Genomic DNA, 16,756 nt, shown 5'->3' on the forward strand with positions numbered 1-16,756 from the left:
TAGAGTTTTTAAAGTTGTTTTGTTTGTAATATGTATAATAAGCATATCATTTAGTTGTCGCTCCTGAGAATTTATCAAAGGAAAAAAACATGCAGATAGGTTTGCAGTTTTCAAGGTGTATATTTCAAATTGCATCTATTACACACATGGAAATAAAGTTGTGAACACTGAATATCTATTATCAGAATCATTATAACTGTATTTTAACTGCTACTGTGTAAAGGAAATACTGTTAAAAAGCACCTTATCTGTTTAAAGTGTTTGCAAACCAAATGTTATTGCACTTTTGTTCATATAGCAGTACTTTTAAAATAAAAGTGCGCAATACACTACTTTTGAATTCATGATTGAACTTTGCGCATCCCTATTATGGCAGGTAAATACACTATTTTTCATTTGATAATAGAGTGACGTCTTTTTGTCGACAAAAAGCCGTGCATTTTACATCTACAGTTGAACCACCTCCTAATAACCTCATTATGGCGCCACAGCTACGGTTCGTATTTGTTTCTCGGGGTGTAGCAATACACGTATCCATATTAAACCGTTCGGTACGAGGCTTACGAACCGAACAATACGTTTGAATCATACTTAAATTGTGGGAAACGTAATGTTTCAACCTGGTAACATGCTGTCTGACACTTCCACCCGGAAGCACAACATTGTACTCGTGAGGCGCGTGTGTTCTGGGAGGCACACTATGCTAATGTAGCTTAGCAGGAAAACAACAGCAGCACACAAGCTACAAACAGCAAGCTTTCCGAGCTTTGTCTGAGGGGAGGCCCACAGTCTCAGACTCTGAAAACCTTTGGAGTATTAAATAGCCTTGACATTTGACAGTGACATCAGACAGGATTGCAGATTGAGCAGGGTCGATTGTTTAATCCTTTGTTGACTCAAGAACTACTGGCTAGATTTCCAGGAAATTTGTTGTGGATATTGATAATGACCTTCATACCTCAAAAACTAATGAGATGTGTTCGCAAGTTTATTGCGAACACTGCTTTCAGGCCAAAGTCAACAATTTTCGCGATCTAACAGGCAGATCGCCAAAAGCACAATTAAATCCTGAGGGATAAGCTAACTTCATGAGTGAACAGGCTCATTTGTGAAGCAAGATTGCCCTGTCAAACCACTCCACAGCTCCATCTTCAAGGTGTATTAAGGCCATGCGTGTGTGTGCATGTGTAAACCCACTTCTTGCTGAGTCAGTGATGAGGAGAGGTTAGCTTGCTCTGCTCTGCCAACATGTCCGCCCTGACCCCTATTTTTGGAAGGATATGAGAGGAGTCTTTGAGTCGCCAGGCCAGCTGAGCGGGCTCGGCACACCGCACCGTTGGGCCTGCAGCGAGGCCGATGGCAGCATCCGCCAGCTCCGCAGGCCAAACCGGACACGCTGGCAGAGTAACCGCGGCTGGAAAAAACTCCCCCGACGCCACCAAGCCCAGATGGACGGATAATGGAAAAGAGAGATGCATGAAGGAGAAGGAGGCGATGTGGGAAACACGAAAGAGCTGTGAGTGATTGGGGCAAATGGGGTTTGGCTGTACAATTAATCAGGTAGAACTGCACATGATGGTTTAATCTCCACAGATCTGAATTGTCATGTCAGCAATTTTGGATGAAAAGTAATTTCACTCTCCACAACAGAAACCATGGTGGAAACTGGAAACTGTCAAAACATTGGTATAAGCAGCAGGAAAAAACCTTCTGATGGAAAACACTCTGAAGCACTCTGTATTTGTATTGCGTGTACATTGGTATTGTGCTATACATATATTTACACGAATCACACGAGACATAGAATCAAGTTTTCTTCATCAATAGTACACGGAATCTTCAACGGTTCGTATGATATCTTACGAAAAGTTACTTCTCATTTTACGTGCGTTTCCTGCGGAAGTCAAGCAACACGTGTCAATTTCCGCTCGTTACATGCGTACAGGCCTTTCAAAATGAACTGTAGACAACAAAACTACTTGGTTAGGTTTATCAAAAGATTGTGAAATACTTAGTTAGGTTTAGGCAACAAAACCACTTTGGGATAAGATTGTCGTTTGAGTTCAAATAACTTCAGAAGTGGAGTTACTGAAGTATACAAGTTACGTGACGAATAAATCAACGCTGACTTCTCGATTCACACGGGGAACTAACAGCGGTCCGCCTCTACTCCCAGTCCCCCTGTGCAGGTTGTGGTCTGGTTCATGACCTCGTGGATTACATACAAAGTGATTACGTGGGACATCTCCGAATTACAGCGCATTATTTTCCGCGGGTATAGCCATGAACGCTGGATGAAAAAAGCCTGAATAGTAGCAGAAATGAGACCAGAATGCAAGCAGGGGCGAGAAATTTAGATTTTTATAAGAAAAAAAAAGATTCAGTAGAGGCCAAGATATCCTGCTTTTTTGGCAAGCTCCAAAAACACTGCACATTTCCCATAATGCATCATGTAAACAACTGCACCTCTTCGTTTGTAAGGCAGGCTTTCTATAAATGTGTGGTCTCAAAACCCAAATTTAGATAACCCAGATGACATCACTGTGACATCATCAGGGTTATTTTCTCAGACATTATACAACAGATTTAACAGCCTCAAGACTAGTAAGATGACCTTAATGTGTAAAATTGGAGGAGTTCCCATTTAAAAGGAAGCCAGGGCTCAAATTTAATGGATTGCTCTTCTTAATTCTAGAAATGGTGGCAAATCTCTAACGGAAGAAGAGCAAGATGGGACACATTTAAAGAAAGTATAGGCAAGGCATGGCAAGGCAAGTTTATTTGTATAGCACATTTCAACAACAAGGTAATTCAAAGTGCTTCACATGAAACCATTAAAAGCATAAAGGCAAAAGTAAAGGAGATTTAAAACATACATTGAAACAATAATCGATGTCTCCCTGAGACATTGCGCTGCACGCAATCAACCATACACTGCCGCAATTCTGTAATTACTCGCACACAAACCACGTCTGGAAAAGATCTCTGCCGATCTGCGTTTTATAGTGTACGCCTTGCACGAACTCGGTCCCGGAGGAAATGGCGATATATTGTGCACTTTCTAAATTTGAATCGATGTCTCCCTGAGACATTGCACTTGTGTATAGGTACACTGAGAAAGTTAACTGCAGCACTTCATCACAAAATCCCTCCTAGCAAGGCCAGAATCCCAACGAGCGATGACATTTAGCAGTGCTTAAAGAGGATCCGAGGGTTGGATTATTCTTTCTTCAGCAAAAAGAGCGAGTCGATATCCAGGGAGATGCTGGGGGAGGAGAGGGGAGGAGGAGGAGGAGGAGGAGGAGTGGAAAATCCCTCCCAGTTGTTCAGTAAAGTGTCCCAGTAGCTGGTTCGGAGCAGGCAGGTTTAAATGTTCCTCCACCAGCCGTTTAATGAGACACACGGCTCAGCCAACCCTCCACCTAATTTAAGCCATGATTCACTTCTCTTACGCATGCAGTCAGTATCGCTGGCACACACACACAGACACACACACTACACTGTTTTGAGGTGACTTGCCATTTACTTACCCTAACTCCTAAATCAATTCCTTGACATTCAAAGATAAGGATTCCAGTCACACACACACACACACACACACACACACACACACACACACACAAACACACACTTGTTGCCTTATCCTCTAGCGGCAAATACGTCACATTTTGGACAAAAACCGCATGCCTACAGACATCCTGCACTTACACAAACACACACTCACAAACACCTCCCCTGGCTCCTTGCACTCCAGAGGTAAACACGGGCTGTGAGATCTGGCCTGGAAGTCGCTCTGTCACCACCGAAAAATGCTCTGCTCCCTCTTACTGCCGCTGTTAATGCCCAAATGTGGCCAATGCGCGACACTCGCGCTCTTGACATACTGCCCTGGGGCTCAAACCTGACAACCAAATCAATATTTATCGGCAGCGGCAGTGTGATTACATTACCGTCTCAGCTCTGGGCCTGCAGACGAGCATAACGACCATGGTGACCATTCCACTCCCACTGTACACTTATCAGCATGCCAGCACTCAACGCACACAGATGGATGCAGGGAAGGGACTACAAGTACCAAAGTTTACCGTATATTAAATGTAAGTCGAGCGACACTTTGTTTTTCTGATTTACTTACAGGTTATGGCTGGCAATAGTCAAGGCAATAGTTTTGCCTTGTTGACGCAAATCCCACAAAAAGACCAAATCAGCAATGTGTTAGTCCCTCTCTCAATACTTATAGTTATTAAAAAAATCATGTGTCTCATTTTCAGTTAAAAAAAAAAGATAAAGACAGCTGGGCACTGTGGTTTTTAACAAACATTACTCAAACATAAGGAAATTTGGCATTTGTTGGGGACTATTTTCAGCCGTGGATTTATACACATTTGGAATAAAAGACATTGTTTACCATCCTCGGGGATAATTCATTTGTATCCCAAAGATTGCCTTATCCTAAATGCGTAAAGTACAGTTGGATAAATGAAAGCTTATTAACGTGATTCACTTTAAGTATTGCTGCCAGAGATGCTATAGTGGCAAAGATTCCACTTGTAGGCTCAATGCTAATGAAGACCGATGGGAGCGAAGTTAGCATCAAAGACAACGATTTTATACAGTTTTTACACAGTTTATAGTTTTTGTGTTTAGGTTTTTGCCTTCTCATTATTTTTTTTTATGTCATGTACTGATATTATTTTAAATGATTGCTTATGTGTACATGTGTATTGTTCTTTTGTTGGTGTGATTGGATGGGATATTGGAGGGAGGTGAGAGGAGAGGGAGGGAGGTGGTTCTAGTAGGTTTGGGTGAATAACGTGTTGGTAAGGTGGAAATGGGTTTTTTAGGGTCAAGGGAACCCGGGACGTGGGTGGACGGGTAAATCGGATCTTTTTTCTTTTTGAATGTACAAATTCAAACTTTCTGGTCAGAGTTTATTTTTCTGTTTATACACAAAATGAATTAAGAGATCTAAATTAGAATATTTTGTGCACAGCCTCTACAGAAAGCAGCACAGTGATTATCTGCCTGTCCTCACAAATGATTTGCTGCTTCCATTTGTAAATGGACATTGCATGTTGCCACCCAGTATTAACTTAAAATGTCTCCGAGACGTACCCGCTCATATTTCATCTTCTTTTCCTCGCAATTATGTCTGCTTTTCTGGCAAAATAAGATCTTCGACAACGAAAGAATCTTCAACATATTTAACACCTCATTTAGCATCTATACCTATTATTTTATATTTTGACTCTTACTTTGAATTACAGGAGCATTTCATCAACCTTTAAAGGACCTTTCGGACTGGGCCAGGCTCTATGTCTGCTCTGCTCACTAAATCAATACTAATCAGTGGAATGTTATACGGCTTCCCACCATCCACTGAAAAGAACAGCATACAGTAAATCTCTGAAGTGTACAGTTCACCGACTCTCATTACGATCCTTGAAAGTCACATTTGTGACGCAGCCCTTGAAACTACCGGCTTTAAAAAAAGGGGAAAAAAAGCCCTGCATCCACTTTTGGACACCCTTCTCCCTGCGCCGAACACACACAAAGACTACCACAGACAGACCAGATGTCAGTGTGTGGGACATGGAAGTCTGACAGATGGTAGCTATGTCTCAGTTTACTGCTGTACCCGCCAGCACACACACATACACACACACACACACAGCTTCAAACTCGCACAATCACAGTAAGAAATGCTACAGTGAATATAGAGTATAATATGTGTGATATCTATGTGAACCAGATAGGGACTGTTTGGGAGTATCCACTCTTCACCTTCTAGAAACATTCAGATACCCGTCAAAACATGCATTGATGTAAACAGCTGGATCAAACCTGAGACGCATTTTACGATTGTGTTGCGGCCAGATGTTGAGGCGCAGACGTGCACATTTCCCATCAATAACAGGCCCCGTCTCTGATTCATGGGAAGACAAAGTAAAACGGTCCTCGGAGATTGAGCAACCCCCCCCCCCCCCCATCTGGGATTCTGTCAACTGACAAATACAGACGTCTGCGCCGCAACACACAGCACCTTTCCCACCCATTTGTGACCCGACACTAGAACACACACTGCACGAGTACAGTTTATGACACTGTTTGATCGCGATCATCGGACTATAACCTCGGATCATGAAGATGTCCTGTTCTCTAGACAGACTGTTGTTTTTTTTAGGTGAAGGTACAAGACGAGGGTGACGGCAGTTTTCCCATGTGCAACTCTAACGGTATGTGTCTGCTGTGAGAGATTGGGTGAGTGTGTGTGTGTGTGTGTGTGTTTCACGTTTGTAAAATCCCCTTCGGGCATTGAGGCCTCGCTGATGACGCGCAGATGAAGTTATCAGGGATGCAAAAGCTATTCTGTCTCTGACACACACACACACACACACACACACTTGCTCACTCTGAAGGGCAAAGCTGTTAGTGTGTGTTCTAATACACATACAAGCACAAAAGTGTCCTCACAAGGCTACAAAGAGGAGGAAATGTTTTTGATCCAACTTCTTTCACACACTTTATGAAGTCTCCATTGAGATCCCTCCACAAAAAAAAAAAGTGTGTGTGTGCGTGTGTCTTTTGTGGCAGCCCTTTCATCGCCTCTCTAATGAGGTCCAGACGCTCGCGCAGATGGTCACCAACTCAGTCTAGTAAATGAGGAGTCCTCAGCGGCGGCCTCCGGCTGCTGCCTGACCCGAAGTCCAGACGGCGGAGTGGCACAGTCGGTCTGCTCTGACTTACTCGGAGGGAGAATCAGGAGGACATGTGGGGGCACTTGATACTTCACGATGTAAAACCACATTACACACCAATTCTGCGCTGTTCGACCGTTTGTCTCGACTTCAGAGGGGACTGTAGTGGTCAAACGAGTTCAGATCCCCAAGGACACTGGGCACATTTTCTGAGACACAGACTGCGCTGCTGTATGTGTGTGGCGGCTAATCTGGGTGTACTGGTGCCAGATGTGGATCACACGGCAGGGGATCCACCACCCCCCCTCACATTGGGATGTTTGATCTGGGATTTAGCACCAGAGCCGGGGCAGGAAAACAGCAGAAGCAGTAAGAACGCACAAACAGGACGTCCGGGATACACTCTCACAATACACACACACAGATACCGGGGCAGGGGGTACAATGACTGATTGCATTCATACACAAACAAACGCAGTCATCGTCTCTTCGGGCTCATCTCCTCGCTCAGCACTTATAACAGCAGCATTTTGAAGCCGAACACATTTCATTTCAATGAGATTGATCTGTAGATTTGCTCACAGAGCTGTTTTGACTTACTGAATTGCATTTAAAGCTTCGGCAATAGAAAAATGAACTGAACCATCTGAATCAGCAAAGTTCATAAACATCCAACTCTTATCCTTGAGCCTCACTCTGTGATTCATCTGTGCCGGGATACTGTGTCCATTTTCATCTGGTTCTTCTGAACTTAACTGTATATTTTACAGAGAGTTAGGACTCATAACGCCAGCATTTATAACAACAAATGTGGGACGACATACTTATTTAAGGGGCCAGTGTATACGATTTAGGAGGATCTATTGGAAGAAATGGAATTAAATATTAATAAGTATGTTTTAATTTGTGTATAATCAACTGAAACAAAGAATCACCATGGTTTCATTTGCTTAGAATGAGTCGTTTATACATACGGAGAAGCTCCTCTTCACCACCATGTTTCTACAGTAGCCCAGAGTGGACAAAACCAAACACTGGCTCTAGACAGAGCCATCTGTCTTTCTGCGTCAGCCAACGTCGCTCTACCAAACACTTGCAACACGGGAGAACGTTCACAATTGGTCGCAATCGGCAACCTCACTACTAGATGCCGCCAAATCCTACACTGCTCCTTTAAGTGAAATCCACTCATTTGCCAGCAGAAGCAAAGTGAATCGGCACTGAGTGTGCAATTTTTCTAATATTTTACACAAATCTGCTTCTATTGGCTGTTTGCAAACCAACACCGACAGAACGAATTGAGCCAAAATGCTGAAAGCTATCATGTTAACGCCCTGTGTGTCACTACGTCCCCAAACCTCTAGTACCAACTATTTTGCGTGAATAAATTTTGCTGTGCCACATGACGAGGTATCAGAATGTTGATATACTTGGATTAGTTGTTGTTTTTTTACTTAAGTGTGAAATTAACCTGATTAGATTCAGATTTACTTTTATTACATCAAAAAGTGGCACCTTGGCATTACAGACTGTAAAGCCCTCTGAGGCAGATTTGTGATGTTGTGCTGTACAAAATAAAAATTTCATCAAGAATTATATGACAATTTGTGAGAAGTAGAGAACAAAAATGTCTTCCAACCTCCAAGGTATTATTGGAGACTTTTATAGGAATGCCTCAGGATTAGAGCTCATTTCCTTGATTACAGGGCCACATGTTTGAGGTCACCGACCCCGGCGACTCAGCAGTCTCTCTGCAGACCAGCATCAGTTACCGCTGACACTACGGCCACAGACCAGCGAAGGTGAGGAATTTAGAGTTTCCTATCGAAATTCCAGGCAAGAATTTTCCATTCTTTCCCAAGACTTTCTCATTCTTTGCTTCAAAAAGAAAAGAGTAGCTGTGTTGCACGATAATCTCTCCCTTTCTCCCGCCCACAAGGGCAAAAAAACGTTTTTTTTCGGGATTTCAAGTGTGGTCCCTCTCAGGTCCGTCTGTGCGTCAGAGGCACAAGGCCTTTGTGGAAGACGTGAAATGTGAGCTTGCGACTTTGAGGCCCAGGTGCTCAAGCAGGTTACCACTGGCAGGCGGAAAAATCACACAGCATAGTAGTGGGTGAACAGAAGGTGCCGACTCAGCACACACACACATACACTCATTTAAAAATATCCCAGAGGCGCTTCACAAAGAAACCAAACAAGCTACAAACCGCCTTATTAGCCGCGCTGCTCTCAGCAGCAACAACGGCTCCTTTAACAGACTGATGAGGCAGACTGGATCTGTCACGGGGCACAAAGCAACCATAGGCGCAAAGTGAATTCAGGGAGACAAGATGGAGGTGGAAGGGGCACGGGTCCTTGCGAGCGGCTGTCAGCGAGCGGCTGTCAGCGAGCGGCTGTCAGCGAGCGGCTGTCAGCGAGCGGCTGTCAGCGAGCGGCGGCTAGACTTAACGAGCCGGCCCTTTTGGCTCAAATTTAACAACAGGGGTGACGACCTCCATTTGGCACAGGTGACACACGTTTCACCACCGTTTAGATTTGTGACTCCTGCTGATACTGTACAGGGAATCTACCGCTGGGGGTTTTGCTTTTACAATCCCTACGTTCATTTTGGAAAAAGCTTTTGCTGCTCGTGACTCAGTATTTCAGGCAGGCAAACAGAACCGCTGTCAGGGAGCCACTTAAATAACCTGAGTGATATTCTATCGTGGGCTTTCTATGACAGCAGCCGTTTTGTCAGATTAGTTTTCCACTTTTTCCTATACTGGATATTTCATTTCAATTTAGAACTAAACTATTTTAACAAACCATTACAAACAAGTGACTTACGAACAAGAATTAGTTTAGCTGTGAATAATTATTATTCAAAAGTGTTATTATACTATAATAGTTGTTATTATACAGCAACAGTTGTTGCTGTTGCGTTACGTTGTTGCGTTACGTTGTTGCGTTACGTTGTTGCGTTACGTTGTTGCGTTACGTTGTTGCTGTTGCGTTACGTTGTTGCGTTACGTTGTTGCGTTACGTTGTTGCGTTACGTTGTTGCGTTACGTTGTTGCTGTTGCGTTACGTTGTTGCTGTTGCGTTACGTTGTTGCGTTACGTTGTTGCGTTACGTTGTTGCGTTACGTTGTTGCGTTACGTTGTTGCGTTACGTTGTTACGTTGTTACGTTACGTTGTTACGTTACGTTACGTTACGTTACGTTACGTTACGTTGTTGCTGTTGCGTTACGTTGTTGCGTTACGTTGTTGCGTTACGTTGTTGCTGTTGCGTTACGTTGTTGCGTTACGTTGTTGCGTTACGTTGTTGCGTTACGTTGTTGCGTTACGTTGTTGCGTTACGTTGTTGCGTTACGTTGTTGCGTTACGTTGTTACGTTACGTTACGTTACGTTGTGTTGTTATGTTGTGACTTAACTTTGTTACGTTATGCTGTTAAATTGTATTATTTCAATCTAAACCATGATCATTTTTCTAACCAACTCGAAATACTTTTGTTGGCTAAACCTAACCATTTGTTTCAAACATTAACCAAGTGGCATTGTGTGTTTCTGCGAGGGTGATACAAGGCCGATATGAAATGCATGTATGAAAAAATAAAAATTGGTTTAAAACTACGACATTCAGCACATGTATATTGGAACTTTTGAAAAAATATATAATTTTCTTACTGTCTGGGCATTCCTAGCTGCCACCACACTAACAGCACTATTCAACAGTGTTGCTTAGCATTCCTTTAACACACAGGGACAAATAGCTTAACTGGACACTGAGCATGAGATTTGGCTGAAATAATGTTTTCACTGCTGCCATGCTTTCTGTCTGCTTTCACTAAGGCTGGCAGTACACTCCAAACTTAATTGAATTTGGCATCCTCTCAAGCTGCTGTTGAACACAGCGCTGCAGGATAACGCCTCTCGAGGTCTGTTCCTTCCCCGGCTTCCACAGCAGATGGAGCTGCTTGTGAGTAGAAGTGATGCAAAGAAGACGACAAGTAAAAGAAATAAAACACATACATTTTGTGTTTTATTTGGAGCATACTGCCAAGTCTCAAAGCCCAACTTGCTGTGTGTGTTAGTTTAGGCCACAGTGGGATAACACTGTGCCCCCCCCCCCCTTGTCACTTTTACAAGAGGTCATGGAAGAGAGGTGAGAGTTTACACTCTGAGGCCAGACGGGATTCCCAGGCCCGCTAAACATGCCTGAAGCTGGGAGACGCTGCCGGGAGGTGCTGCCGTGTGTGTGCGTGTGCGTGTGTGTGCGTGTGTATGTGTGTGTGTGTGTTTGTGTGTGTAGAGACAGGGAAGAATAGGGGAAGTGAAAACAAGCCAAAACCAAGACAAGGTATTGCGATAGGGGGATGAAGTCCATTTCAGAAAGAATATTAAGATATAAATTAGATGTACAGGAAGTCAACAACACTTAACACACGTACACACCGCTCACTATCCATCTCACCTGCAATCATGCATAAATACACACTGTAGCATTACAACTTATATCCCAGCTCCTGCACAAACACCCTGCCTTAGACATCTCCTCTTCAATCAGAGCGCCCTGGATGCAGCACCCTGTCATCACCACAGCCGAATAAAACATCCACTTTGTGACCTGCGTGTGTGTGCGCGCGTGTGTGTGTGTGTGTGTGTGTGGGTCAGAAGCTGATGCAATGCCTGCAGAGATTGGCACAACTCTGGGAGCAGGATCCAGAGCACCGTACCAAGGGTTTAAGGGAGTCTTGGTTTAATTTCTTAACAATCAAATACCAAAGCTCATTTTATTACATACAGCAGGGAGGTCTCACTCTGTGCAAAGTTCCTGCCACCGGATACTAAGTTCCACGTCTCTTTCCCCGTTGCTCCGGATAATTCATAGGGCATGCATTCATGGGGCCAATTTCTTTTGTTAGAGAAAAGTTCCGAAGAGAACTGTGTTGGAATGCGTTTTTTTGTAATGCTTTTTAAATTATTTAACCTGGTTGAAATAAAATTACTCAGAGATACTCAACAACAAAACCACAGCCTTACAGCCCCGACCGGATGGATAAGAGAAGTCAGGAGTCAGCAGTCAAATGACGCTATAAAAAAAGAAAATAGTTATTTTTAAATTGTGAATCCCCACCACGAGCGCTCCTTGAGCAAAATGTCATAAATGAGCATAGAAAATATTAGGATGATGGGTCTAGTAGAATGTGAGATTAGCCGTGGACAGACAGCTAGATACACACACATGACGAACACATGATCCCCTCAGCCTTACGCCTGGCGGAGATAAATAGTAATTGGGGGAACTGGCCCTTTAAATCTACTGTTGTGTTTTGGGATCCCGGGCTCTTCTTTAAACATAAACAGAGCTGCAACTAACATACATTTTTACGATTGGTTAATCTGTTGATTCTTTTTTTATTAATTGTCTTTATTAAAATGTCAAAATATGGAGAAAAATGGCTATCACCACTTCCCAGATCCCACGTGTCTACATGAGCCTGTTTTATTTGAATAAGCAAGGTTTTCATGTTATTTAAGAAGCTTGAACCTAAGGACATTTCACCATTTTTTCACTTTCTTTGCTTGAAATATGACTGAAACAATGAATTAGTTGTCTCACATTATTTTTATGACCATGCACTATTAAATCAATCGACGGACCGTTTCAGCTCTCCATAATCAACAGGTTTTTTTCTATGACTTTTTTGCGTGAATTTCTTATGAACATGATTTTGAACTGATGACAGAAATCGTCCGCAGACATGGGTGCACATGATGGATTGTGGTGTGATGTGTGGACCGTATCTCTTTACGCAGCAGCAGCACACATTTTAATTCCCGTTAGTTTTAACACAGCTCTTTCATAAGAGATTTAAAAACCCAGTTTGAGGCAAAGGGAACGTCACATCGATGCTTAACTACATGTTGGGTTTTGTTACGTCAAAAGACATGGAACAATACAATTAAAGGTAAAACAAAAAGAAGGTTGATTTTGCAATTGTTACTGTTTATTAATATATACATAGAGCAGTGGGGTCTGGAATTAAAGCCAATGTTAACAATTCAGAATGTGCTCCAATGATTGATCTGTTGAGCAGTTGCTGACATGCAGAAGGTTTCATACCCGAATAATGTAATGACATCCTTCTACAGATAGTGATCAGATGTTCATATTACACTACAGTACGGCCATTCCACTCACTAAAGGTACCCTGATGAGATTGGTTTTCTTTGTGGGGCTACGACACATACATGTCCACGGCTGCCAGCAGGAACAATGGTGACTCACAGAGCCGCTAAAAGAAAGAAGCACCTCCTGATCAGCACGGCGGCTCTGTGTGGATGCTTCTGCTCTCTGGTGTTGGCTGTTTCATTCTTTTATCCCAGCAGCCCCGTCACTCAAATACAGAGAGAATTCCTCCGGTTTCACATCATCACCCACAGACTGAGACTAAGGTATCAATTTTTACATGGACTTGCAAGTATCATAGCAGTATTGCAGATTAAAAAAAACATATCATAAAGCATGATCCAGCATCAATTCAGCCACTGGAATGGTTCTGTTTCTGCTGATGGAAAGCAAATACCCGGAGAGAGTTTTTTCCCGTTCTTCTGCACCGTACAGTAAACCTGTTGTTGCCTACTGTAAGTCAACATCACTGAGTCAACACCGCGCGCTACCCCTTGGCCGCGTCAGAACGCAGGACTCTTGGCGCACCAGACACGCTGCTGTAGCCCACAGCGCACGGATACCACATCCAGATCCAGACCCAGGGGCGTTGATTCAGTGAAACGAATGTTTTTGGCAAAAAGCAGAACATCAGATCTGTTCATTAAACATAATGGGTATGAAAATTCTCCCCGCGGAACCCCCGCTGGCATGGAGAAGACTCCTTTATTGCGTGATGAATTGTTAAACGGGTCTCCAGGCGCGCACAGATTAGAGAGGACACCGGTTTTTAAGGGCTCCCAAGAGACGGTTCGTTTCCAGATTATGGACTCCAAATTGTTTTCCCCATTATTAGCTCGGTCTCAGCTCTCGATCCAGATGGTATTAGGTGGATCTCTATAGCCTGTAAAACGCCCATGCACTTTGCCAAACCTCACGGCCGCACATGCGCCGATTCCCGTTTCCAAGCCACGTTTCCGGAGACAAAAAAAAATCTCCATGCCACTTGTCAGCTGAGGGGAGGGGGAAGCGAGCGAACAGCGCCCGGTCGCTTATTGCTTCCAATTCCACCCAAACGCACGCCTCCACCGCGGAGAAAGAACCGCTCAACAAAAGCGCAACAAGACAATCAATCCGGACTAATTGCGCCACATGAACGATGGATTTCAAAACGGCGTGCTCCGGATGATTTACGCGCTCACGCGTGTATCAATTATTCATCCTCTGCGTTACTGTACAGCCCTGACAAATCGATATGTCAACATGCCAGGAGACTGTCAGACACATTGCCATACATCACACACATCACACACACAAAACACACACACGTACAGCGAGAGAGAAGAGAGGAGGGAGATCCTACCTGGTTGGAACATACTTTGGAAATAAAAGATGACCAGAATAAAGGATCCCAAACAAGTGGCGAATACCATCCGGCATATCCGGCTCATCCTCATCAGTTCGCTCAGAGTCTGTTTCATGACGGGGCGGAGAGGCGGCTGGGCGCTGCTCGCTTTGTGTGTGTGGGGGGAATGAAGGGCCGAGTCTGTCGGAGGCTCCGGGGCTCTCTGTCTGGTGGTACTGATGAGGATTGTCCGCTGGTCAATGAGCTGAACGCATCCAACGCGGAGCGTACCACTGCTGCGCTGCTGGAGGGGGGGCGCGGAAGGGACACGAGGAAATGAGCGCGTCCAGATGTGCGTTTATACGAAGGAGCGTCACATCAAAATCCTGTTGTTTAACCATTCGAGTTAATTTAGTTAGAACGACTACATTCATGTTTTTACACACATCTTGTAGAAGAGGTCACCATGAATAATAAACGAGTACAAGTACAACAAGTGAAGTACAAGCACCTCAAAAATGTACTTGAGTACAGTAGCTACTTGTTTAGTTACTTTCCACCACCCGTTGAGTATTTCTATCTTATGCTACTTTATACTTCACTACATTCCTGATGGATGTATTTACATGTTTAAGTCCACTGGTGTTGTTAGTGAGTCACAGTTACTATTTGCAGATTAAGGATTTGTACAATGACATGACGAGCATTATATCAAATTATATAAATATGAAAAAAGCCAAAACAACCACAAAGAGACACACAACAACAACAAAGAGACACCAAACAACTACAAAGAGACTCATAATGACTATAAAAAGACACAAAATTACCACAAAGAGACACAGAACAACTACAGAGACTCAGCATGACTACGAGGTGACACAAAACAGCTACATAGGGACTCAAAAACAACTACAAAGAGACACAAAGCAACCACAAAGACACACAGAACAATTAGACACAGACACAAAACAAGTGGCTCAAAAAATACAAAGAACTCAAAATGACCACAAAGACAAAAGAACGACTACAATAACGGCAAAACAACCACAAACAAAAAATAATGACAAAGAGACCAAAACAATTACAAAGTGGCCCAAAATAACGAATAAGAAACACAAAAACTCACTGAGAGATGCGTAACAACTACAAAGAGACAACAACAAAAGAGGTGAAACAATTGTGGGCTGCTGTAAGGAGCTACTCGTTAGACCAGGGATTCCCAAAGTGGGGTGCGCGAGCTGCCTCTAGGGGGTGCGCGAGATGCCTCTAGGGGGAACCATAAAACCAAGTCCCGGATTTCACCCGGGGGACATTCTGGAGGTATTGTGACCGGGTGATGTGCCTCGTTGCTGGGGAGGTATGAGCCGAGAGTGGCGGGGTGTTATGGACGTATATATTACAACTCGGTGTTGTTCCCGTGCGTGGATGAGCGCATTTCTGCCGGAGACAGGCGGCGTGTTGTGGTCGTATTCTGACCGCGTAATAGGGAGAAGGAGAGGCGGTGGTGGAGAGGGAACACAATGTTAAAGAGATGGTGGAACGTATGATTGGAGAGAGAGAAGCGAACAAGTTGGACATGATCCCGGTGTCCAACAACACTGTCGCGCGCATCGATGCTTTGTCCGAAGACATCCTGGCTACATTGGTCGGTCGCGTGAAGAAGAGTGAGTTGTACTCTCTGCAAGTAGACGAGTCTACAGATGTGGCCAATCTGGCCAATCGTCCGTTACCTTCGTAACGTTACGTCCGTTACCTTTTCGAAGGCACGGTGCAGGAAGAGTTTTTGTGTTTTTTTTATCTTGTAAACAAACGCCACGCGCGAGCAAACTGTTCTCTCATTCGTCCGATTTTTATGCAGCTCTGTTGCTTTTTTTTTTTTAAGGTGCGTGTGGGGGGGGGGGGGGGGGGTTGGGGGTGCGTGAACCCGGTCGGGATGTAGAAGGGGGTGCGTGGCCTAAAATGTTTGGGAACCGCTGCGTTAGACTAAATACTAACTGTAACAAAAGTAGTCCATGTAAGTAATTAAGAGTCATTTGAGTGTCTGTAACCAACTCTTACTATCACCAACAGATGTTGGTGATAGTAAGAGTTACAGGAGTTTCAACAATACCAGTGGTTGCAGACAGTACGTGCAGTGGAGCTTTCTGTTGTGAAGTAGCAGAAGTTTTATTGGTGGAGCTCACAGTACACGATCAAACAATATCGCTGGTACTAATAGTAGTTGCAGACATGGTAGCAGTATAATTACCGCATTAAGCGTGTTCAATCAGGTAGTATCAGTGTTATTATTCCATCTTTCACGTGCTGCATCATTAACCTGGTCTGCCTACAGCTACAGTGACATCTAGTGGTGTAACAGCGCGCACTGCACAGGTGAAACCGGGTGAAACCGGGTGAAACCGGGTGAAACCGGGTGAAACCGGGTGAAACCGGGTGAAACCGGGCGAAACCGGGCGAAACCGGGTGAAACCGGGCGAAACCCCTGAACGCTGTCCGAGCCGAGCAGCTAGTGACAGATAGACATCTATGCGGCATCTTAACCTTGCTGCGAGACCTGC

At 44.0% G+C, this 16,756-nt stretch overlaps 1 protein-coding gene across 1 annotated transcript in view; it reads right to left on the reverse strand.

The window, feature by feature from the left end:
• chst11 (carbohydrate (chondroitin 4) sulfotransferase 11) overlaps window positions 1–14,331 on the reverse strand; it is a gene marked incomplete at both ends in the record, with an annotated part of 82,879 nt that extends 68,548 nt beyond the window's left edge. The window contains one exon of the mRNA XM_079294283.1: window positions 14,214–14,331. Coding sequence (XP_079150409.1) covers window positions 14,214–14,331 — 118 coding nt within the window. The remainder of the gene's footprint in view (window positions 1–14,213) is intronic.
• Window positions 14,332–16,756: the final 2,425 nt, after the last annotated feature.

Source organism: Melanostigma gelatinosum (genome assembly GCF_949748355.1).
Source record: "Melanostigma gelatinosum genome assembly, chromosome: 22".
NCBI lineage: Eukaryota > Metazoa > Chordata > Actinopteri > Perciformes > Zoarcidae > Melanostigma > Melanostigma gelatinosum.